This window comes from Antedon mediterranea, chromosome 6 (genome assembly GCF_964355755.1).
Source record: "Antedon mediterranea chromosome 6, ecAntMedi1.1, whole genome shotgun sequence".
NCBI classification, from domain to species: Eukaryota; Metazoa; Echinodermata; class Crinoidea; order Comatulida; family Antedonidae; genus Antedon; species Antedon mediterranea.
This window is the reverse complement of record NC_092675.1, coordinates 27264109-27290303: the sequence shown is the minus strand read 5'-3', so window position 1 is coordinate 27290303 and position 26195 is coordinate 27264109. Positions and strand designations below refer to the sequence as shown.

Here is a 26195-nt window from a genome sequence, read left to right as displayed (position 1 = left end):
GCGAATACAGTATTATCACACAATAAAATGTTTGACATTTTTTTGAAAAAAAGTGCCCTTTTTTTACATATTTAGTTATCATGATACAAGTTACCTCAAAACATTGTTGAAGGTTTGGTCATTTTTCATTATTATTTGGCATCATTGCTTGCATGAAATGAATGGTCAAAGTTAAAAAGGCCAGAGCAAAATAAAAAACATTTATAGAAAAATAGTTTGAAAGCTAATTTAGTATTTATTATTTCAACTATTTAGCACAATGACTACTTTTCTTTTATGTCCCTCGTAAACAGATAAACAAACAAAAATATAAGTAATTCACATGACCATGACATTTCTGTAAATGAATATTCCAAATTTAGACGATGGATAATTTAATCAAAAGATACTTTTCTTTTGGATGTCATTTCACAATTTTCCATATTATACTTTCAAACTTAATTTGAAAAATAGAATGATTCAAGTTTATCACACACAAATTCTAAAACATTACGAAACAGGTCAAAATTCAAAGGTGTTGTTTGGGAGAGTTATTTTGTGTGGTGAATAAAACAGAAAAATATTACAAAATATCATAGAGGTATTATTTATAAAACTAGAGAGACAACTCGGACATAGTTACTATCAAATAGGCCTGTATTCTCAATCAGCTATGCCTTTTTGAAGCTGTTTTGATATCTGCATTAACAGATATAGCAGACATTTCAAAGATTCCCTGTCCTGTTCGTATCTTTGTTGCCTAGTTATTTCTCTAGTTCGTCGCATCACATCTATGCAAAATATAGATTGATATGAAAAGTTGCAAATTTAATAAGATGTTTCTTATGCAAATGACTGATATATGAAATAAAAGGATGAGTTCCGTCAAGGTCTGTTCAGCATTTCAATTTTATTTTGTATGTTAAACACATTTTATGTTTTAAAAAGAAACAATACAAGTAATGTAATTCTATGAATATTAACAGAGTGATACCTGTAGTAAAGCAATATAATTAGATGAACATTTTTTGCTATAAATCTAAATCATCTTTATTTATTTAGTTATTTTTTATCTCCATACCATATCTCCCTAACCATTTATAATAAATGAATTTAGTATACTAAACACTAATTTCATTACTACTAAAACATTCTTAATTCTTGTGATTAAAAAAAAAATGTATTTTTGTTTATAATTTATATTAATTTACAGAGGCCTTTTGTTTTTGTGATACAGTACAACCAACCAATTTTTTAAATAAAAACTATTAATATTTTAATGATTTTTTGATGATAATTACACAATGGTAAACAACATTTATGTTTTGAATTGACTATTCCATGTTGGTTGCTTAATAAGGAAAAAAAAAGTACAATAAAAAGAATGATGACAACTGTTACTATAAAACTTGCTTAACAATCAGTGAGCAATGCAATCAGTCTAATTAATAATCTGTCGGCCAGTTCCATAACCCGTCATTCCAGACTGTGAGGCCATTTTGTTTGTTCCCATTTGTAAGCCAATAACATTCTGGCCTTCTTTCAACTGTTCGTCGGTAAATTCTCGCTTGTTTCCCGCCGAAACTTTGACGCCAGCATCCACACCAGTGTCAACTTGTTCCTTTGAAGCGTTTGCAAGCGCTAATATAGTTTGGACGACCTACGTAAGTTGAAGAACAAAATTGTAGATTATACACATATTTAATTATTCATTTTTCTCATGCGCACATGTTGGTCCATTATGAAAACAAAAAGGTCCCATGCTGTTTTTTAAAGCTTGTATAATTGCAAAGTTAACAATTGAGATGTTTCAAGCTAGCAACAACCTAATACGCCAATATAACTCAGATGGTGTTTTTTTTTTTGAGCATGTACTGAAGGAAGAAGGAGCAGGGGGAGAAAAAGAGTCACTTGGTTGGCCAGCATAGCTGAATGGATTCGGAATAGAGGCGAGAATACCAAAGAAGTGGAGTTGCTGAACATGGCAATAGACAGAGAATTTTGGCAAAACATGATCGCCAAAGTCTCATGATATGGCACTTCGAGGGAGAGAGAGACTGACAAAAATTCATCTAGTATTCCAAACTTTTGAAAACGTATGCCTAATCTTACCTGGGACATATTTTGATTCTCATAGAGGTCTACTGTCTGGAACAAATCTGTTGTTGAGATTCCATACTTGGTGCATCCAACAAGAAAGTTGCCTATGTTTTCCATCTTCAACAAAAGAAAAAATGATTAGTATGTGAAAACTCATGTAAGCAATAAACCTCATTGGCTGTTTTCTAAATGCTGAGGTCCTGTTTTGTAAGCATTATAACATACAGTTTGGAAGTTTTAATAGTACTGTACATGAGGAACTCAACTCAAATGTCAATCGTCATGATACTCTCACTTTTAAGCATCTTCGCTCCAGTAATGATATGTCAAAATTTTGCATCCCGACCAGATTCACTAGAACTTGGAATTCCATACCCAATGAGATTCGCGATATTTTTGTTAATGGTTCTTTTATTAATTTTAAATTATCTCTAAAGCTATATTTTAAATGTCGGAGAGAGACTTTTTAAATTTTTTAATGAAATGATATGTCTACTATATTAGTATATTTTCTTTATTTGTTATTTATGTGTTGGAGAGACACACCTTACCGGTGACAGCGTTTTGTTTAATGCTTTTGTCTTTCCTTGGCCTTGTGTCTTGTTTTTCATATATATATATTTCTATGTTGTTTTTTTTGTTTTTTTTTGTAATTATTATTTTATGTTTATTGCCGAAATGAATAAAATAAATAAAATAAATAAAATAAATAAAATAAATAAAATAAATAAATAAATGAACGGAACTACAGTAGTCGGGGTTTTACCCATACTGCACATATAACACGACTCAAACTTTTAGTTGCATTTATTTCCAGAAAAAATAGAAATAGAATATGGGAAAGCAACTAAGCTGACGAGAACATTTTTCTGTCAGTTGCATTCAGTTGCTCTGTGCCCTTATGTTCAGTTGAGTTGAGTTCTGTGTCGTCGACATAAGCTTCAAGTTCTATATCCAAATGCAAATTATTTTTATGATGATGTACTTTAGCACAGTTTGTAAAAATACTAAAAATTAAAATTGTACAGCATATCAGAGTACCCATAGCAACTATTAAACCTGCTTTTTTCGGTAAATACTGCTCCTGCATATCACTTTATCACGTCCAAGCTGCTATTTTCACTATTTTATTGAGCAGATATCTTAAATTAAATAAACTTTATCACAGCTAAAAAAAAGTATAAGAACTCACCATTTTAAAAGCCATTTTGCTTGTATTAACTTTTTTTACACTTCCAGGTTTTAACGTGTTTATGACTCTGTAAAAGAAATAGTTTAAAAATTATACAGTAGCATTCTTAAAAAGTAAAATTCAAAAATTAGGATTGTAATTCATCATAATAGCATTCACAATATTTCACAGTATTTTAATAGAAAGAATGATTTACAGTATTAAAGGGAACCTTCAGAACCTAACAAATTGTTCCCTGATATTAGTCTCCTCTGATTTAGTGTTAAGCATAGAATGCAACTAGAATGCAACATAATGCAGTGACATATCGACGCAAAGTGCTGTATTGCATAATCACAAGTGGGAACCGACAACGCAACAGTGCTGCAAAACATCGCTATGGAAAATAAAATCAGATTATTTCACGCAACGCAAAATAATGTGGTGTGAACCAGGTCAAAGTCTACAGCATGCTAACATTGACGCCCAACAAGCAGGTTTGATTTCATGGAGGCAAACACAATTAATGGAAGGGCATAGCCTTACATTGCATCGGTTGCGTTGCGTCGATAGTGGGAACCAAGACATCCCTCATTCATTTCACAGGTAAATATCTCTTTAATACAGTTGTCTACTGAAGAAGGGGTTATACTGTATCAGCAAAAAGGCCCCAATCGTAGCTTAAAAATAAATAAAATAAAGTGAAAGCATCTTTTTCTGGTTCTACTCCTCTAAAACTTAATATCAAGTAAGATTCAAGTAAGAAAACTTAATACTAACCGACAAAGAACTGTTCCGTCTTTTAACTTCTCATGTAATTCACCAGCTTCTGGTGAACTGGCAATAGTGGTGTCTTTTAGAAGTGCGTCTATCCATTTAGCAGCTTTTGATGCATTTTCTACACTGTATTTTGAGTCCATCTAACAAAATAAATAATATTAAATAACTATACTGTATATTATGCAGCTAAAATGATGTATCAGTTGAATAAAATTAAACAATAAAAGAAAAAAGATATATTTCTTTTACATGGTATATTACTCTTGAAACTTGTTGGGCGTGGTCTTTCGGACACACTGCATATTAAGTGATATTATTTCAAGACAGATTAACTACACTACATCGGATTTTAGTGTCACATGTTGTGCATAAAGATCTCAATCCTATAGGCCCCAATTCTGCTGCCAAAAATATACCGTATATATACGGTATATTTTATATACGGTATATTTTTTGGCAGCAGAAATGGGTCTCATAAAAAATATACCGTATATATATGCGGTATATATACCGTATAAATATCCCCATCGTTTGTGGATATTATACGGTATATTCCAAAATATACCGTATATTTCGTACCCCATTTCTGCTGCACTCAAAATATACCGTAAATGTGACCCGACTCGTGACACGAGGTCAAAAACTAACAGAGCGCGACGCGTTTGTTTTGGTTTTTCTGCTGCATTGAAAGTTGAAACACACGTGTAAAAGCAAGCAACAGATCAAAATGTCACTGTGGACCGAACAAATCACTATTTTTGCAATTCAATTGTGGGGGGAAGCGAAGGTTGGGGGGGGGGGGGGGGGGAGACTGCATGGCAACAGAAGAGATACCGAGATTTTAATTACAATAAATCGAATGTTCTTACACGACAACAACGTGATGTAAAATCATGGTAAAATACTGTATAATAGAAAATGGAAATTAAAACGGCAATATAGGATAATATAGCATAAATATAAACTCAATTTGAATAACAGAGTTTATTTATAGTGACATTTCTAGATTGTGCTTGTATGTGCGGTGTAAATTCGTTGCCACTTCTGCTCATTAGATTTAAAATAGAAAGCAATGCTGTCATGTAACCTCACTACACGAGACTCTAGGTCAATCCATACTTCCGTCTCACGAAATGCATTTTGGGTAATGAAAGCCAACTTTTTTACAACCCACCCACGAAGTATGTGCAGCGGAAACGGTGCACGAATTTCATATACGGTATATTTATACGGTATATTTATACGGTATATTTTGGGTTGGCAGCAGAAACGGGCCCTTAGTCAGGTGATCATCAATTCCAATGCAGTGCTGTATAGCCATGAGAAATAAAGTGGTGTGGTAATCACAAGGAAAGGGAACAAAGTACGGGCCTCTGTGAAATAATTTGTCAGCTTGAAACCATGCCAACCGTACTGGTGGCTCAACCCTGAAATGCCTCGTCTACGAAAGGAAACCTAAAATAATGTATTGTATGCCCAGAGATACTCATGAGGAAATGTAAATTATTGAACAACTTTTCTTAGAACAACCACACCGCATGGAAGATAGGTATGGAAGGCAAACGTTGCACCATTTATAACTAACTATGGCATATGAAAGAAAACATGATTTTCAAATTTAGAACAGCAATAATGGTTCTAGGGCACAATATTTTTTTGAGTACAGTTAGTATGAATAATGATGCAATGTGACAATTTCCACTCATTCCAACAACAAAAGTAATCTATTGATATTCACTACTCTGATTGGTATGTAGATTTGCAAAGGTTGTGCAAAGATACACTATCATGTTAATGATGTTTATTAACAAGATGCTAATTGCCGTGATATAATTCTTACTTTCTACCAACAAACATAAGATAAGTTGTTAGGATGACTATAACGAGGCATTTAATAAAAAGGCAATTTGCCTTTTTATTAAATGCCTCGTTATAGTCATCCTAACTCACAAGTTTGGTGGTATTATTCATGATAAGTTGTGTTCTTCAATCTATTTTATCAGTGTTGTTGATGCAGAAAATTGACTCCCTTAATTTAATTTTGGAGAGTTTTTATCATAATTTGTAACATCTGCAAGGTGCAGTATTGGTCCTTTTGTCGGTTGTCACTACTATTGAGAGATAGAATGCTATATTCTGCTTATATCTTATGCTTTATGGTGCTAGACCAATACTGTACCTATGTGTGCTGAAGATGGCTGATAATATACTTCCCTACCCCAATACCCAAATAATATATCATTATGTACAATTTGCAGCAGCTAAACATTTAATTTATTGTATAAATAATTTAATTGTTTTTATATTGAGAAGATCATTTAACTAACTCACAGCAGCAGGAACATGGGCCCCATTATTCATTGTACATGTGTCATATTCCAAGAAAAAAAACACAAACAAAATATAAACTTTTTTTTTAAAACCATATGGCAACTCTACTTATTTGGTTTGTTACATTTGTTAATTAAAAACCAATGTTGTATGGACATGTGTAATGAGACATTGCTAACATACAAAAACTTTTTGCATGATCCCTACATCCAGGAAAGAATAAGAATATTGGGATGTAATAACACCTAATATGGAATATTTAGACTAGAGAAAACACCATGACAACAACCTTAGATGACCTCAACCAGGTATTCAAATAAGCACAGACACCAAGCTGTTTATCAAGGATTATTTATTATCTTTAATAGAAAAGTCTCTCAAGTGACAAGTAGAAGAGCTAAAAATGGGTGTGATCTTATCTAAAGGTATCATGAATAGTCCCAGCCTTCTTCAAGGTATGATATCATGAATAGTCCCAGCTTCTTCAATGTATCATGAATAGTGCCAGGGTTCTTCAATGTATCATGAATAGTCCCAGCATTCTTCAATGTATCATAAATAGTCCTATCCCAGCATTCTTCAATGTATTATGAATAGTCCCAGTGTTCTTCAAGGTTTTATGAATAGTCCCAGCATTCTTCAAGGTTTCATGAATAGTCCCAGCATTCTTCAAGGTTTCATGAATAGTCCCAGGGTTCTTCAATGTATCATGAATAGTCCCAGCATTCTTCAATGTATCATAAATAGTCCCATCCCAGCATTCTTCAATGTATTATGAATATTCCAAGAGTTCTTCAAGGTTTTATGAATAGTCCCAGCATTCTTCAAGGTTTCATGAATAGTCCCAGCATTCTTCAAGGTTTCATGAATAGTCCCAGGGTTTTTCAATGTATCATGAATAGTCCTAGCATTCTTCAATGTATCATAAATAGTCCCATCCCAGCATTCTTCAATGTATTATGAATATTCCTAGTGTTCTTCAAGGTTTTATGAATAGTCCCAGCATTCTTCAAGGTTTCATGAATAGTCACAGCATTCTTCAAGGTTTCATGAATAATCCCAGCATTCTTCAAGGTTTCATGAATAATCCCAGGGTTCTAAATTTCTATGGGAATGTAACAACATCATACTGTATTTTGCTTGTAGAGAAATTAGAATATAAACTTTATGCAGACATAAATTAAAATTCAAAGCTTCCCTGGTAGTGGTATGAAAACAGGCATATCATTATATTAGTACCTGCAGATATTAGATAAAATAACAATAACAATCATTTATTATTATAATAATTAATTTATTAGAAAAAAGTAGTAATAAACATGAGTATGACTAATATTTACAAAAGAGAACATTATCTTTTCATAACTCCACAGGATCGTGTATCTCAAATTAGCTGCCAGAATCATATTCAAATTACAAAAACAAATTATTTTTTCCTTCAAAAGGTTGATGTTGACCACAATAGTCTATCCAACTTCCATGTTTGTTTAGAATCGCGAAAAGGAAACAAGGAACTTCCTGCAAAGGTGGGCGCAGTTACCGAAACCGTTACAACCCTAAAAAGTTCATCACATTTCAAACTGTTGATAACTTCCATATAAAAACAAACTTTGAGCTGTAGATACAAATTTTAATGAAACAGCCCCAATCAGACAGTAGGTAATATGCTATTTTCCACAGTTAAACTATAAACAGTAGGCTTAGGTTGAGGTGTGGCAGGACCTTAGCCACCAGTACGGTTGGAAAGATTTCAACCTGACTTTTTGGCAGAAACCCATGTACTGTACCAGCAACCTAAGCAATAATATAAGCAATATTTGGTACTAATGTCCTTTTATATGAAATTGTTATATTTTAACATTTTTCTAATCGATTGTACATGTAATGTATGCATTAATTTTACTCTGTTTGTTTGAGAGTTAAAACTTTTATGTATCTTTATGTTTGAATGTCGTCGAGGGCCTTTTCAAGTCAGTTGTACTGCTGTAGTACAGCTGTTTTAGCACCCTTGTAAAATAAAGTAGAATAACTAAATAAACCGGGCCACTTTAATTCTTGTGGCTACGGCAATGTGCGAATTACAGACAATGTAGTAGTGTAGGAAGAAAATATTTTTAACAATACCGGAAATTGATTTTAATTCCAGACCAAAATAAAAAAAAATTGGATTATACAGTAGAAATAATTAGTTTGCAAGAATGAACGTACAGTAATAGGTTTATTAGACAATTATCAGTGTCATCAAGTGTAACCGAATAAATTATGCTGAAGCAAACAGCTTTTTCTTCAGACAAATATTTACACATTGGTGAATAAATAAAGGTACAGCTTAAAACATCCATGTATACAGTAGGAGCAGCAGTCGCCGCGTGGGTGAGAATGCTGCCAGTTGGTTATTGTGTGGGGCTATCACACATAAAGTTTTGTAGGTTTATTTAAGCAGTTTATTTGCTTTTTGGGTAGAAATATTTCAAGTAACATTCCATCACTACAATTTGGTTCACAGCATTAATCCAAATTTGGACAATTTTGTTTGATGCTACTACAGTATTATGTTGTCAGTGATTTTTTTTCTCGTTAATCTGACACATTGACATAATACCTCTTTTGATACAGAACTGAGAGAGATTAACAATTGTTTTTACACATTTAAAGTCAGTAGCACCATTTCCTAGAATATAGGGTAGCGGCTACAGTATGAGCGATCACTGGCTAAAGGCATGAGAAGGCCCACTACAACTACTTTGAAGGGTCCTTTAAGGATGCCTTTGCAGTCTGCGTTATGTTACGTAACAGATGACAGGTCTTAGAGGCAACTCTCACAAGCGTAAATTTGGAAAATGTTCTATAGTATGTAGGTTAAATGAATGGTATCACATTGAGTGTATCAAAATGGCATTGCATTGAATACAGTATGACATCACAACAAAGGCTAACTTTGTACAATGGGAGGATGCTATATTGTTTCCTGTATGGTATGGTACATACTGTACTGTAACATAAAGTTCTGTCTATACTATCAAACTTTATGTGACAAAAAAATATGATTGTGATGTGCCTATATGGACATGATGATGTCATATCACTACCATATTCAGGCATATCACAACCATATTTGGGCACATCACATTTTTGTCAAACTATTGTGATAGTGTAAACAAAGCTTTACGGTAGTTTACTACATTGTATTTGTTAAATATACTATATAAAACAATATGCAGGATTGCTTGATTTGTACAGGTCATCTATCCAAGGTTGAGTTATTTATAAATTTAATAGCAAATGCTCAATTTTAGTTTAAATACAGTAATTAGAATCAGATATTTACGAGAAACATACAATGGCCCTAGTTCTAAAATCTTGTTGTTAACCAAATATAAACACTATATAAGCCTAATTGTTTTGGCAAACTATATTGATACAGCAAAAAAACACAGAGTGTTTCACTTTATGTTAGGTAAGGTACACCATGGTCAGATGTGTGATTCTGAAGGCTGATGAAGTATTACACAGTAGTGTACTAAGCAGCAAGCCCTATGAAATCATTTGTACATCCGTAAAATCATCTGGTACCATACTACCTAGTACTACCTTGATGAAATCATTTGATACACCCAATGCCTGATCAAGCAAAGAACATGAAACAATTTAATAGACTTTATCTAACCCAATGAAATCATGTGATATACTCAATGGTACCACCTGATCAAGCTACTCGGTTGAAATCTGCGTACCATACACACATTACTGTACTGTACCTCAATTACAAGATACACTGAATGCGGACCATAGCTGATCAGCGTATCATACCAGATCAAGCTTCCCAAATGAAATAATTTGATATGTAGGCCTACTACAGTACATGAAAATAATGTACTAGACCTTTAGTATAAGTATCCTACAGAACTTAAGTGGTTTCTCCATCACTTTAATCCTCTTTTGACATTCAAAATCTGCATTGCTTTAGTACAATTTGACACAAATTTAATGGATTGCCTTGAATGATTTAAAAGATTATATTTACTATAAAATACAACCTTTCTGTATAATGAATTATTCAAATATTGTCCCATTAATTATTACTACGCAAATTCTTTTGAACAACTTGTTTTGCAATTACATCTCTGTTATAATGCTGTACAGTACATAATTTATGCTATTTAGCAATTACATTCACTGTTGTACAGTATTCAATCCCATACATCTAATTCATGCTATACATCAGTCATTATGCAACATTTAAATACACTTGACATGTTATTACTTTTCTCATAAATTCAGAATGACATTTAGAATACTGTTACAACAGTATATCATTGGTTGCTACAGTACATTTATAGAAATTACTATATAATTACTGCAGTATCCATAGACATACAAGTCTATATCTAGGAAAGTACTTATAGCTCATAATGTTTGCCTGTTATAAAATATAACTTAGTTCAGTTCTATTAAGTTAAATAGTCTTAAGTCCTGAAACCGGATAACATACTACCAGGACAATGAGATTTGCGTGTCAATTCTTGGCACATGTTACATAGCTAGGAGCAATTTAACAGTGCGGCCGACATTCGAATAACAATTCTATGTTTCTGACTTCATTTCTGAATAACTGACTACGTTCAATAGCTAAGTTCTATTAACAAGTAGCCTCCAGTTACAGTACCCCAACTAGATTCCCATAATATATATTCTACAACTTCACTGAAAAATAACTACAAATTCAGTAAATTTACACATAAAAGTAAAAGTATTTATTCTGTTTTCCTTCCCATTTTTACAACTTCTTTAATTAGATTAGATTTCTTTGATTATGATTCCAATAAAATTAAGAATAGATGTTTGGACATGATTGAAATACCAGTTTGACTATAAATCAAATCAGTACTTTACAACTTGATATCAAGACACTTTGATGCTTCAATTAAAAAAAAATGAAATCCAGGTTTATGGAACAATTAATCATCATTCAAATATTCATGATGTCATCAATTTGGCATAAATAACACTTTCAGAATTTGATCAAAATTGAATAATGTACATTAAATGGGATGACAGTTTATATGTGGGTTTTGTTTCTACAGTAGAATCTGTACTTTTTTAGGTTTATGGATTTGTTTCTTTTTGTTTTCCAAAAGCTAAAGAAGAAAAAAAAAATGTGCTTATAACAAAACAAATCTTGACCAGAATAAATCAAAATCTTTGAAACATCTTCATGATGAACTGGAAATAAGCAAAACAGAAATTTAAAGATAATAGTACTTTTACTATACTGAGTATACAAGAGTTGAAACATTCAATTACTCTGATTTAAAGTAAATATATAAATATACTGTACTGTACATATTATAAAATATGGTGAACAGGTATACAATAAAAGTACAGTACAACATTTTTTAACAAAACCATAGAAATAATCTGTAACAGATGACGTCAATAGAGCTTTTGATAAGACAGAGAAGCTGTGTTTCTGTCTGAATCCCTTCTGTGTCTCTGTTTAATGACCTTGTAATGCTACTCTGACAGGGTAACGTGAAACCAACGAATATACACTCCTTATTAGGCAATGAGGAGGAATAAATAGCAATATCTGCCACGCCTCCTTCAAAGTACAGACATGTGGAAAGATGGAAATAGAATGTAATTGATAAATGCTGCTGTGAGTGGCTAGCAGAATTCCTTATTTTTACCCACCATGAACTTTTAACCAAATATCCTAATTTCTAAATTTGGATTTAAAACATTCTTTAAAATTTTCTGGAAAGCTTTCAAAAAGATAAAAAAAAATTCAGTAAAATTACTATATTCTATACCAATCCTTTTTACCGTAATTAAAAAAAATCTTTTTCTATTTTCTGATATTTTACTTTGAGTCTTCTTAGTGTTTTTCAATATTAAATCTATAGAGGTAAATAGACATTCTATAGCTATTATCTATACAATTATTAGGTTGGAATAATTCTATTCAAAATTATTGTGAAGATATGACCTTAAAAACGTCACAATCAAAAGGGATTTTCAAGCCACTGGATAAGGCAATTACATTTAACGCTTTGCTATTTCTATTATATTAACATATTTTGTCAAATGGAATACTTTACAGAATATGGAGTTTTCAACGAAGCAACAAATATAAACTTATATAATTACTACTGTGTAAGTTATACTTTTGGATTTATTTATTGTGACGTACAGAGGAAAAGGCGAAATACATTTGCCCATTGGTGAAAACATAAATTTCTGTTCAATATATTCTGTAGAATCAAGAAATTGAAATAACAAAAATTAAATATTTGTTAGGGCCGCAGAAAGTATGTATTCTGCGATTACTTTAATCCTACTGTAAATTCAGAAACAAGACTTTTGTAAATTGAGTGTTGACAAAGTGCGAGGCAGCGAGGCACGCGAGGCAAGCGAGGCATGCCAAATATTTGTGCGAGGCATCATTTTATCATTTCCAAAAGTGCGAGGCATGCGAGGCATATAGTTTACAATTTCTAAAAGGTGCGAGGCATATCTGAACGTGCTATTATGCTATATTATAGGCCTAATAATCAATCGATACAAGCGTATCTAAATAGATTCGTGTATACACTCATCATGTTGTTTATTTTTATGTAACGATTGTTTTTTCATTCAAGTCATATCGTGTCAAATTTTACTTTTACAAAAGTGCCCAAACTACGGTTCAAAAATCTGAACGACAGTCTTCAACTTTCGATAAACAATAATTGTAATATAGCGACACACTCATCAAATGACTGCAATGTTTGTTGGCATTTCGAGCGTGTTCACTCACATGTCTCTCGAACATAGCAGAGTGAAAATAATATTTTGTCACACCCCTGCGCCTAGATCCGGTAGACCCGAGAGATGGAAAATCCCTCTTTACTATTTAGCAGGTAGCGGAATGATTCAGCCCTCAGCTCAGAGGATTGTGGTGCATTCCCCTCCTATAGCACGTGGTTTCAGCAGCAACGCACAGACTTCTCTCTGAGCGGCGTGCCAAAGACATTTTTGACATTCCATTCTCTAGGAACAACACGTGTACCTCTCTCGCAAATAAGGTGAACAGCGATTGCCAGGACAAGTTCAATAACTGGCGGTGAATAAAAGGTAACTGATATGCCGATCCAATAACATGCCAGAATTCTGGAGCGCGTGTGAAAAAAGACTTACGTCCGACAATTGTAATACTAGGCCTAAAATTAAACTTTAGCTAATATGCTTATCCCTAACCTAGATAGGCCTATGTAGAAAATAATTTAATCAATTTTTATATAATAATAATTGGTGTAATATTTAATAATGATACACTATTCCTGTTTTAGTAAGCTAGGTATATTACGAACGATTTTTATTTATTGTTGTCCATGTACGTACTAATAAACCTGGCGCTAGTTTCCTTCGGGTTCGCTTGTATTTTTACTCCAAATTTGATAACTAACTTTATCGTGTGAATACCACACCTTAGAAGTATACCTCATGAGTACTTTAATGAAAGAATCACATAAAAAGTAACAAATAAATCCTTAAATTAATGATTTTACAGGCGTGTTTCTCGCACACTGTTCGCGAATTTCACTTATTCAATGTTCAATATTTTTGTTTCTATGGAGCGCCAAAAGAGCAACGATAATAGAGGACTAAAACTCAGTGGAATGCGTCAATTTCTCATGCATTTATTGGTGAAAAACACGTTTCATTTCAATATATTTGTTAATTTGTCAATAAAAATGTTGTAATATGTTACTGCTGATACTGTTCTGTTTTCAAAGAATAATAATCGATCCTAAATCAACATCACTACCTAGTCTAGACCTAGGACATCCTACTAAGGATATTATGATGAATTTTTCTATTTTATTCTTTAAAAGGTTAACGAAACCGTGTACATTATCAACAGTAACATTTGTCCTTACTGACAGTGACAAAATCTATTGAAATTGTACTTGATTTTCACCAAATAATGCGTTAAATATAAATGGATTCCACAGAGTTTTTAGCCCTCTAATTAATTTTGCTCTTTTGGCGTTCCATAGAAACCAAAATATTGAACATTGAGTGTGCGAAATGCGAAAACAACGTCTGTAAAATCACAAATTTAATGGATTTATTGTTACTTTTATGTGATTTTTCTTCATTAAAGTAGGTCTACTAATTCTAAGCTGTGGTATTCAGGATAAAGTTGGTTAAAATACAAGGCAGGTGCAAAAGGAAATTAGCCAAGCGGGCCTAGGCCTAGGCTACTTCAATTTCGGTGATTTCCTGCCTTGCAATTTTGAGAAATGATAAAATGATGCCTCGCATTTTTTGATGATGGTAAAACGATGCCTCGCATAAATTTCTGACTTGCCTCGCATGCCTTCCCTGCCTCGCGTGCCTCGCTGCCTCGCACTTTGTTACTACCCTTGTAAATTCATTGTTAAAATGCAATCAGAGCATAATTTAACCCCATAACATACACAAGCCCCCTAGCTACTGTATACTGTACTTGGTCATTATACAGGGACTTATTTTAATTCATCATCAATTTACAATATAAATATAACAGTAACAACTTTTTTGTTTAAGGATGTATATTCCTCCTCTTGTATATTTTAAGTGGCGTTACAAATGAGAAAGTTAATTACATCATGCCTACTGTAGCTCACTTATAGCCTATAGTCTACACTATCAAACTAGTTTGACAAAAAAAGTGTGATGTGCCCAAAAACATGGTAGTAAAAAGTCCAATTATGATAGTAGTGATATGACATTATTATATCAATATATGGGCACATTTTGTCACATAAAGTTTGATAGTGTAGACAGAGCTTTAAATTTATTATTTTTAGGGCCTATTCAGATCTACAGTACGGAGTTTTGCTTTTGCAAAGATGATTTCGCAACTTTATAGGTCTGAACCACCTCTTATGACACTGATCTTTCGTTCATTACGACAGCTCAAGGTAAAAGATTGGTGAACGTTGCCTACGATACGAAAATCATGCATCAGTTGTGACCTCCAACCAATCAAATTTACTCCGTTACATACAGTGCAAGATGTTGCCCAAATCGGTGACACTTAATTGGGTCTGAACAGTTTGCTGTTACAACACTACTTATGACAATGCTTTCAATACGAACAAAACTCCATGGATCTGAACATACCCTAAAATTTGAAGCATTTTATTTACTACAATTGACATGTCAAATAGATTGAAACAGGTGACACCAATGAAATTAGAGATGCCTTCTATTTTTGTATTTATGTATCAATTATTGGATCAGTTTCAATTAATATGTTTTCATATAGGAAACTTTGTAGATCATCTGAGTATAGTCAACTACTGGGGTACATTTGTTGAAAACACTACTAAATATACAAGGCATTTTGTACACATAAAATATAAATATAATTTTAATATTTTACAAAATGAATATTTTAAAAAATGCAATATCATTGCTGACAGAATTGAAACAAATTATTTTACAGGTAAAAAGAATGCTTTTATTTATTCGTTTTATTTTCTAAAGATAAGTAGACACTGGCATAGTGCTGTGCTGTACAGTAGGATTAAAACTCTAAGGATTTTGTTTTCTTATAGGATATACTTTTAAAAACTAATCTCTTCTCATTCCTGTATAAATTGCTTTAATTCTACAGTAGCTATAGTATGCTAAAAATGCAATGTTTTTCTCTCTAATCCAGGATCCAAAAGGTATTATGTCAATGACCCAGACTGAATTAAAAATCCATTTGGTGTCTGTCACCTCAAAACCAGAAAGTAATTCCTTTAGTATTACTCATTTTCATTTTAAACTATCTACAATATGGTATGGCCCTGTACAGTCAGAATAACCATGGAGAAATAAGTTATTTCTCCATGGTATAACATGGAGTACAGTAGTACAGTATTAGTGGAAAGCAGGTGTTCTTACCATTTAATTAGTGTACTGTACACTACTACTGTATAACTCACTGTATTTCAGTCAGAAGAAGAATATTCTGAAGCACTTTCATTGTGATGAAAGCTTTTCACTGTGTGAGAACACCTTTCCTTCGCCCTAACCCACCAACTATCAGCGTTGTATGCTAATACGCCATACAGTAACTCTATTAGTGTAAAAATATTACCAAACCATCATGGCGGAATTGCTATACTCTGATACAGTACTTAGTTTTAATTTACTTGCTTACTAAATCATTTTAATTTAAATTCAAAGCACTGTCTACACTATCGAACTAGTTTGATGTGCCCAAATATGGTAGTAAATGACATCATAATGTCCATATATGGGCACTTCACATTTTTTTGTCACATAACGTTTGATAGTGTAGAGAGAGGTTTGGAGTATTTGATCAGTTATACAAGTTACAACTTGTCGAGGTACATCAGAGTTACAACTCGTCGAGGTACATCAGAGTTACAACTCGTCGAGGTACATCAGAGTTAATTGGAGTTAATGACACAGAGGTGTATTAGAGTTAACTGATCACACAAGCACTTGGTGGTGATACAATTTGGATTAGCTTAATATATAAGCAGCTCTAGTTTGGTCTGAACACAGCCATAGGAAATGCTTCACTTTTATGAAAGTGGCATTAGATAAAACATTGATCTCTTTCTTTGCAACTTGACAATGACATATGCATCAATTAAAATTAGTTAATCTTCATTATGTATCTTTTGATAATTTTAATTTTTATATTTAAAAAAAACTTGCTTAATTGCCATGCTAATGCAAAAAAAAAACCATGTGATAGTGACTTTTAATACATAATATGTGAATTTAATATTGAACTTCACAAGACACTGACTTTCTACCTCTTAAATCATCTTCGACTTATTCATTATGACTCATCAGTGGAAATGAGTCACATTCTCCTCTTCACAAAATACTAAATCTTATTATTTACAGGCAATATTCACAGAAACATAGTGACTCAAAATCATTTTGAATTTAGATGATTTTTCAATACATAAGCATATTATAGGTCTACCTGTCAGGAAGAATTAAAGAAGCGACAGGCTACTAAATGGCCAATCCCAGAACTGTGAATAATCACTTCATAAGACAAGGTAACCTTTTATAGGCAAAAGTTAGGTATACTGTAATTACAATACAAGCTCTGTTTACACTATCAAACTAGTTTGGCAAAACAAGTGTCCAAATATGGTAGTGATATACCCAAATATGGTAGTGATGTGACGTCGTCATCATGTCCATACAGTATATGGGCACATCACATTTTTGTGTCACATAAAGTTTGATTTGATACAGAGCTTTACTGTAGTTGAACAATATTTACAAAACTTTTCGAATTATTAATATTCATTTCACTATTAACCTTATAACTGACATTAACTTTATTTTATCTTTTGGATGTACGGGTTCGGAGGCTGGACCGAGTTGTTAACTGGGAGAGGGGTATTTTTTGGAAAAGGGACTATAAATTAATATGTTCATAAAATTTTCCCAGAGTTGTTCGTGGGCTTTCAGAAGCAATTTGAAATATTCTTCAATAAAATAAATAATAATAATAATAAATGCTAATTATAACTTCAAATAAAATGTCTCATGCAAACAACAAATAATTAAATGATTTAATAACCTGCCAATATTTGACACTGTTACACTTCAGTTGATTTCTAATGGCGTTATGTGTACATAAACCAATATTAATTTGTATTAATAATATATTAATATTTTTCATATTTTATGAGCAACAGCATTTAATTAGGCATGTTAGGGACAATAAATAGAATGTGTGTCTGTATCTGTTGATAGTTAAACCATTGCTTGTGGTTTTATTAATTACATGATGGAATTCCTGGATACCTGCTAAACAAATACTGTATGTGGAATGTTTCACACAGAAATTTGTAAAATGTATGGCATTGCATGTGGTTCATCACAACACTTTATACAACATTGATTAATTTCAATCATAAAGAAACTCCAAACAAAACATAATTTTAGCGAAATTATGTTTGTTTAATATGACCATGTGTAATTTACTTTACAGTTCAATGTTGACCCCAACATTGAACTGTACAGTAAAGTATGCATGGTCATATTTATTAAATAAACATAATTTTGCTAAAGTTATGTCACACCAATCACACTAATCAAAACTGTTTAATTGAGGTATATCAATATTTAAACATGCTCTGTATAAATTAAATTGTCAATATTGTTTTTAATAGTATTAACATGAAGTAGTATGTGAATTAATTGTCTACTAATAGATTTGTGTCACACAATGTACTTAATTGTTATGTTAATCACTTCATGAACAATGTGCTCAATTGAATAGTGTGAACACACACAAAACAATCAACAACCATTAATTTACTTTTTTTACATTTTCTGCTCCATTGACTGACAAATGTGCAGTGTAGCACGTTGTCTCTCATCTACAGTATTACTAAGATCAATGCCTGAATTATTCTTCTGAAAGATAACAACAGCTTGTGAACAACTGAAATCTGTAGATTTAACAAACTGTAAAGTATATGGAAAAAAAACCGATGACGCCCATTGTATTGAACGTTTACAGGCTACCCTAATCACTGCCTACTTTCTCAACAGCCAACACAATTCTTCCAGTACACCTGGGCCTAACGTTTGTTCGAGATTAATATACATTTCAAATAGTTTACCTTTCTTTTGATATCCGCCGTCATCCCATATCCCATAGGTCTTCGAGCCATTGTGTTAAAAATTTGAAAAACAGCCAAAGAAAAAGTCGCAAAATGTGTCCGTTTGAAGGCTTTTCGCTACAAGAATTCACTGAGGTCCGACGATGCGATCGATTCTCAAGTGTCAAGTTGTTCTTGTCATCTCATTTAAGTTTGCCCTGATGACGTCATCTACTTGGCATTCACGACTTCTAAACTACCGACCTCGGGCCAACGAGAGTCGGCGTGGGGTGCATATTTTCTGTATCAAGTTACAGGAGATAGCGCGTGTATTGTAAATAAAATTACATGATGTCTTTAAATTATTATAATAGGGCCTATGTACTGCTGTTTATCACAACATAATTGTTTTGTTTTAAAGAAAGCAGGAATTGCATTTCTAAAGGAGACATTGATGGAAAACTTAATTTCAGTAAAGGTCTTATTGTACAAGTGTACAGACTTTCCAGAAACGATCTTGAAGTTTTCATAATCATGCATGATTCCTTGAAATAAATTTCCCAAAAGATAGTTGAATAGTAAACATTGCTAGTAATTACGTAACAATATCAGGGAATGGAAGTAGGCCTATGACGATTTGTAACATAACATTCAAATCAATGGAATACAGGTCTATCTGGAAATCCAGATCACTCCATGAATAGGTTTGTCCTATAGAAACTAGTAGTAGTGTACTACATATAGTACAGTCAAGGCAATCTATAGTCTTGGTACAGTAGGTCAACAAGAACGACGAGGAGGTCATCAGGATGGAATTTATTAATATTGAATTAAACGATGGGTGCAATACCTAATCCAATTTTCTTTTGACAGTGAACCCGTAGTTTTAGTCATGATTTGTATTCGTCTTGACGTTGGAAATCACCTCCTTAAAAGTAAGTGGTCAATCTTCACACAGAGGGTTATTTTACAATATTATACAGGGAAAATAAGTAGGCCGGTGTGCATGCTTTCACGCATTTTCTACCCGTATACAATTTCTGCTTTTTGTCTGCATCATCAGTATTCATAAGCATCATTCATACACGGTTTGTGCGTAAGAAAAATTGGAAGGAACATGAAAGATTGGAGGCAGAAAATACTTGTTTATGGACAAAATATAAAACCAGTTTTACTAGAACGACTACCGCACGTGCGTGAATTAATTTATGGCTTTGTTCGCCGACCGAAATCGAAACCTGTAATTCTGAAATAGATCATTTATGATGTCGAGGCCTACCTTTGGTTTCTAACGATTTTATCGTTGATGAAAGTAAAAGCCACCGATTAATTTACACATACGGTACTAAAAAAACACGAAAACCTCGTCACTGCTCTCAGTCTGACAATCGCTTTTATCTCAGAATCCATTCAGAAGAAGTTGCTGTAGTCATACCCCATCATCTTCATGTGGGTGCTGCTCTGTTCCAAATCTATTGGTTTCTATCTTTTGGTCTCTTCTCCGGCAGGCCTTTTTTATCCATGGCATCACCCGTTGTCACCGTCCCGTAGATTAACTTTGTTTCTTTCAGACATAACTTTATTCTAGTCCCAATTATTTACCAGCTTCTGACGGCCTTTTTCATTTAATTATCTTGTAAACATCTTCTGAAACTTTTTGGCTACTTCGATTGTTATCTGATATCGATTTGGAATTGGTTATTTTTTTTTAACATGCATACATAATTCTTTTATTATAATAATATAAAATTGTATTGTTATATTGTATAATCATCTATTGTATATTCTTAATCTTATTATAATTATTAATGTGCTTAATTTGGTGTTAAGGGTACTATGATCAACTTTAGCTGAACAGCACTCACAAAATTAAAATATTTTGAAATTGAAATAAATCAATCTGAATAATTATTAGGAAGGTTGCGAGTACCGGATGACCTCCACTCTTCTAGACTTCGCAGCTACAGTAATTTGTATTCTTATACTAGGCCTAATGTGTTTTTGATGAGCGAAGTAATTTCCTGTGCAAAGGTGAACAAAACCATGTCTTATGCCGTGAAGACAATTAAACTGAATCTGCAGTAATCACCAGAACTGCATAGTTTTGCACCGCAATCACTCATCATCAAGTGCACCGCAATCACTCATCATCAAGTAGACAATTCTTGCAAAATATTCCTATGCTATATTTCAGCATATCATCCACATAGGCATACAGCTTTTGCCAATGCATTGCAATCGATGTATTAATCAATTTGTGGTCTAGTGGTTAAGCGCTCGTCTTATAGACAAAAGGCACTGAATCTGATTAATACGTTATAATTAGTCCATAATATAACGTGGTTTTCTACAAAAGTTGTAGAGAGTTTTGATCGATGGAAAAGACGATGGTTGCACTCCAATTGATCACTGTATTCATTATTCGATCATGGAGTTCTAAAAATAATATACAGTTTAAATCGAATCATAAACTTTCACTTCCCCTCTTTTCTATTCCATTTTTTCAGAGCGCTTACTACTAGTACTAGAATTATCTTGCTTTACAAATTTAAAACCATTAATTAAAATGTGCAGAGAGGACAAAGAAACAATTAAGATATTTGTTTGGCTAAATTGAAATCATAACTTTATATATTTATTAACATGAAACAATGTATTTTGACCAAACTAGTTTATAAAGAACATGATGAACAATTCTATTTTAGAAACTATACTTTTATAAGGTGTTATATTTCTTTCTAGTTATAGACTTCCCATTGATTCTTGGGAACGATTCTGTATGCATGCTGGAGTATTATGGCCCGTGTAAATATGACAAGTTTCTATCAAAACTCAACTAACCGTGCTGAGGTATTTCAAATGCGAAGAATGTAACGAAAATAATTCAATTTACACAATCAACACGACACGAATATACCGACGCGACTGAATTTTGCCTTGTTGTAGTCATGAACCATGGGGCTATAAAATAATAGTATTTTTATACCTCCGTGCATGAACCAACCGAAATAATGAATACTGTACATAAACCGTACCAATTTGTCAAACCATTAACGTTCCTATTACTTTTACGACTAGGTTTACATCAAAACGATTGAAAAGGTCGAAAAATTCAGTTGAGTAAAACACTTCAAAAATTGAAAAGAAGCCCATTTCGAAAGGAAATGGTTTGCAAAAAAGTAAACTCGAAAATCAAATCAAGCCCACTGTTTCTTTTCAAGATAGTATGGGCTTCTTTTCGAGATAGACTGTATTTGAATGTCAACGGAATATAAATGTATGATCCTGTTATTTTAACGGTATCAATATATTAATGATCTAACAAACCTTTACAATTTTTTTTTCTATTTCATTTTATTCAGTCAAAACCAACAGCGATAAATACCGCCACTAACAGGTTTGAAACATAAAACAATACAACATCAAAAACGGTTAACAATAAAATACAGATAAAAAAAATAAATATATATATAACATAGATCAGCATGCCATAAACAATTTCAATTTAAAATTTATATTAATCAGACAGGTTATGCAGGCTGTTCAAGAAGTGAACACATAATCGTCCTCTTAAAATAAACAAGTCTATCATTTAAAAATATCAATATGATTGCTATTTAGATTTATGGTAGTCTATGAAAAATTCCCCTTAGTACAGTCGACACGGCTAAAAGGAATATAAAGGAATATGCAATAATTATCTCAACAATCAAGGCTCATATTTATTTTACAGTTTATTGTTTTCCAAATGGTAGGCCTATTTTGATAGTATGTTCTTCTGACTGTTTCATAGGCAAATATGTAAAATTGGCAACATTTATAACATTCGTTTCGAAAAGTTTTCAAACGTAATCTCGAAAAGAAGCCCACCTCGGAAAGAAGCCGACCCATTTTTAGGTGTAACGGTACTCGAAAATAGAAAAAATTGTGTAGACATTGATTAAAGTTCAATCGAAGTTATGAATATATGTATTTGCAATTGAATACCATCCAATATTAAGATTGGTTTTGTTAGCTAAAATTTGGAGAAATAGTTATTTGATTGAAAGGTACATGTAATATTTTAGCAGTATTTATAGTCATTGCAGATGATTGAGATGAAACCAGTCGGGCATATTGACATTTGGACACAGTCTAGTCTTGTTTGATTCACGTAAATCGATTAAACAATACCTTTCTTTGGTCTCATCAAAGATGAACATACGACCCTGTGCGTCGCGTAGGCAATCAATATCAACATCATTCATACATTTTATCTAGGTAAACATTTAGATAATATGTATTAAGTGTTTGATTAATTGAATTTCTGAAACGCCATATTTTGATACTGCTGTAAAAAAATAGGTCAACCTACTCCGAACTAAACTAAAACTCTACACTTTTCAGTGTCGTATATTACAATTTATATTAGTTAACATTGTAAGTTACATATAATATTTTGTATGTTTAGTTCTTCGTGTCAAAGATCTATAAATGATAAAAGTGGTTATATGGGGGTTAAGGAACTTCCTTTGTGATTGAAGTTTCGAATTGTCCACAGCATGGAGGCGTGGCTCCTTTGTCGAGACCAAGGAACCAAGTCCCAGACGGTCGGTTCCGACGGTGGTCTACATTCTGAATATATACTGTAAATACTGCTCATTTATTTCAAATGGATTATTCGGGGGATTATTATAGCATACATTTGTTTTAGGATTATAAATGAATACACGAGAATCTTCATTTTTAAGACACAATGATGACGACTTAAACAACTTCTGGCCTTATACTTATCTTTAACAGTAGTAAAATAATGTTATTGAGAAGATACATAGGCCTTAATATGGAACGATCGATATAGATGTCTATGTTGGCAATACTCTAATTGTCGTGGTTTAACATCCAAAACGTAACAGGTGTGTGTTTAGGAGTGGTAACATAATTAGCTGGTAGAGCTTAGCAGATTTGTTTGGGATAAACCACGAAGATCCGACGGTATGATAGTATTAAACAATTGTTAATCTAATGGTAAAGTTTATTTATCATCCATCCATCAATAAATATATATTATACGTTATAAAATAGATTGTTTTATTAATATAGATTTAATGATTCAATTCGATGGTAGATTCTTTTCTTTGTAAACTAAATTAAACAATTGTTTTTATAAGCTATAAACTTACCTTTCTGGCAACATCAGCCGTCATTCCAAAACCTTTTGGTCTGTTAGCCATGTTTAAAGTAATGTGAGTTGAAAAAGTTAGAAAAGTTTGCAGAAATACTCTACGTTACAGCTCCAACACTGGGTATCGCGCAAGAAAAGTGACGAACATGAAAATGATCATCCCTTTCTATAATGGGTGTGACTATGGGGCGCCACATTGGAATTAAAAAAAACATGTGGACAATAATAATGGTTGTACCGAGGTTGTTTTAAGTGACGACTCTGTTTATGATGTTTACATTACAAGTAGCGGTACAAAGTAGTATAATAAGTAATAAAATATTATTATAGTCAATAATTTTTTAAAAATATTATTTTTGGTTTTATTTATACCGGGATCGCCATACATCAGGAAGTTTAACTGAAGAAGGCGGTTTGTTTTGTGGCATAGCGAATATTTTGATGACGTCACAATGTTATACGTAAGGTTAAACAAATTTAAAGTATTCTGATTTGTGTTTTCGTGGGGATAATTGCTGAGAATAGGCAATTATGACGTCATGATTTTTCCAGGAGCAGCAAACAGTAAAGAACATTTATAATAGCGCCACCCCCGATAATAGAGATGGAATATATACCTAATTCAAATTAAAATGTATACAGTATAGTAGGTTAAGTTTCTTTTATAGAATTCCTCAGATAGGAATCTGACTGCCAACCTACTACAGTAGTAATACATAATGTACACAGATTGTGTACTTTTTGAACACAATTGTTTCTTCTGAACACATTGTTTGACATTGGTTGGTTTTAAGACGTCCGTCTTGAATTTCAAGTGGTGGCGCTACAACATTCCTAATGTTCAATCTCATTTATTTATTACTATATATATATACCCTGTACAGGATTATTTAGAATTTCCCAAACTAGCCCCGCTCCAAGTCTCCCTCACCATTAATTAAAAAATGAATTTTTTATGAAACTTATTGTCTGTCTGTATTGTTTGTGACAATTACAGGTGGTTTTACCTTTTCAATAAACAAGGTCAAGTGCAGGATTAGTGGTTGAAATGGCTTTAGTGGATCCTCTTTATTTTTTATTCATTGCTGCATATTATAGGCTACATACACAGATAGAGTGTACAGGTGCTTGAGTTACAATATTAAACATTGAATTGAATATCAAACAGTACTGCCAGGGTGTGTCTACAAAAAATGAAATTTGACAGACAAACCGGACTGTAATCACTTTAACAAGGTTAAAAAAGAAATATTTCTTACAAAAAACGCCGCTCTAACGATAAACGATTGAAGGAACCCATCGGCTTCTGATAACTTTAAAAACAGCCAAAATGAAGTAATTGAACAAGATCTTCTGACTATAAATCGTCCACATACATCTCAATATTTATCAGCAAATGTTTTCATAGGCTCTCTTTTCCCAGACGTACTTTGGGGTGTGCGCATGCCCAGTCCGAGTTTCCAAATACCCATTTTTTCAGCGGTAATAAACTAAAAGCTACCGCATGGTAACTGTTTTCTGATGCTCCGTTCTCTTGAATATAACTGCCTAAATGAGCGGCGCAAAATGACGTTGACCATTTAGGCTTGGTCTTCCTTATTCGGAATGTGGTGGATCATCATAAGCATTCAAGCTACACTCATATAACATTAAGAAGAGACTAAAACAAGTAGGAAAGAAAGTACCGCGCAGGAAGTATAATACCAACGAACCCCTTTCCCACACGGGCCAGATAACAGTGGATTTGAAAGTAGGCCTACATCGGCACAGAGTAGGCATGGCCTACGTGTGCTGGTAGGTCTCATTATATCAAAGTAGTATTACTATTATCATACTTTAATTATCGTACTATGTTATTACTTATAATTATGTATCTTACCTTTGCAGCTACCTCAGCTGAAAAACCAAAACCTTTAGGTCGATCAGCCATGATGGTTATATGTAGTCTTTGCTTGATTGTGATAATTAAATATATTATTAATGATTATGTTTTCCCAACTACTATTATAGCAGTTCTGGTTTAATATGCGACGATTTCCTA

General features: G+C 32.9%; 1 protein-coding gene across 4 annotated transcripts; it reads right to left on the bottom strand.

Moving 5' to 3' along the window:
- Positions 1-215: 215 nt before the first annotated feature.
- Positions 216-26195, bottom strand: LOC140051798 (transgelin-2-like). Of its 4 annotated transcripts, XM_072097116.1 has the most exons (6): positions 19012-19150; positions 18705-18802; positions 4031-4170; positions 3272-3338; positions 2092-2196; positions 216-1639 (listed from the first exon to the last, which is right to left on the bottom strand). In XM_072097116.1, the coding sequence occupies exons 3-6, from the start codon at positions 4168-4170 to the stop codon at positions 1421-1423; spliced, it is 531 nt and encodes a 176-aa protein (XP_071953217.1). In that variant the 5' UTR covers positions 18705-18802; positions 19012-19150; the 3' UTR covers positions 216-1420. The 4 variants fall into 4 exon arrangements, with proteins under 4 accessions (XP_071953217.1, XP_071953215.1, XP_071953214.1 ...); XM_072097114.1 differs by lacking the exons at positions 18705-18802; positions 19012-19150 and adding an exon at positions 26034-26195; XM_072097113.1 differs by lacking the exons at positions 18705-18802; positions 19012-19150 and adding an exon at positions 24153-24310.

Coding starts and splice junctions, on each gene's coding strand:
- LOC140051798 (XM_072097114.1), bottom strand. CDS start 26,084: ATGGCTGATCGACCTAAAGGTTTTGGTTTTTCAGCTGAGGTAGCTGCA. Junction 2,197..3,271: donor GCAAAATGGCTTTTAAAATG/GTGAGTTCTTAT, acceptor CTTTTGTTGAAG/ATGGAAAACATAGGCAACTT. Junction 1,640..2,091: donor AGAATCAAAATATGTCCCAG/GTAAGATTAGGC, acceptor CAACTTACGTAG/GTCGTCCAAACTATATTAGC.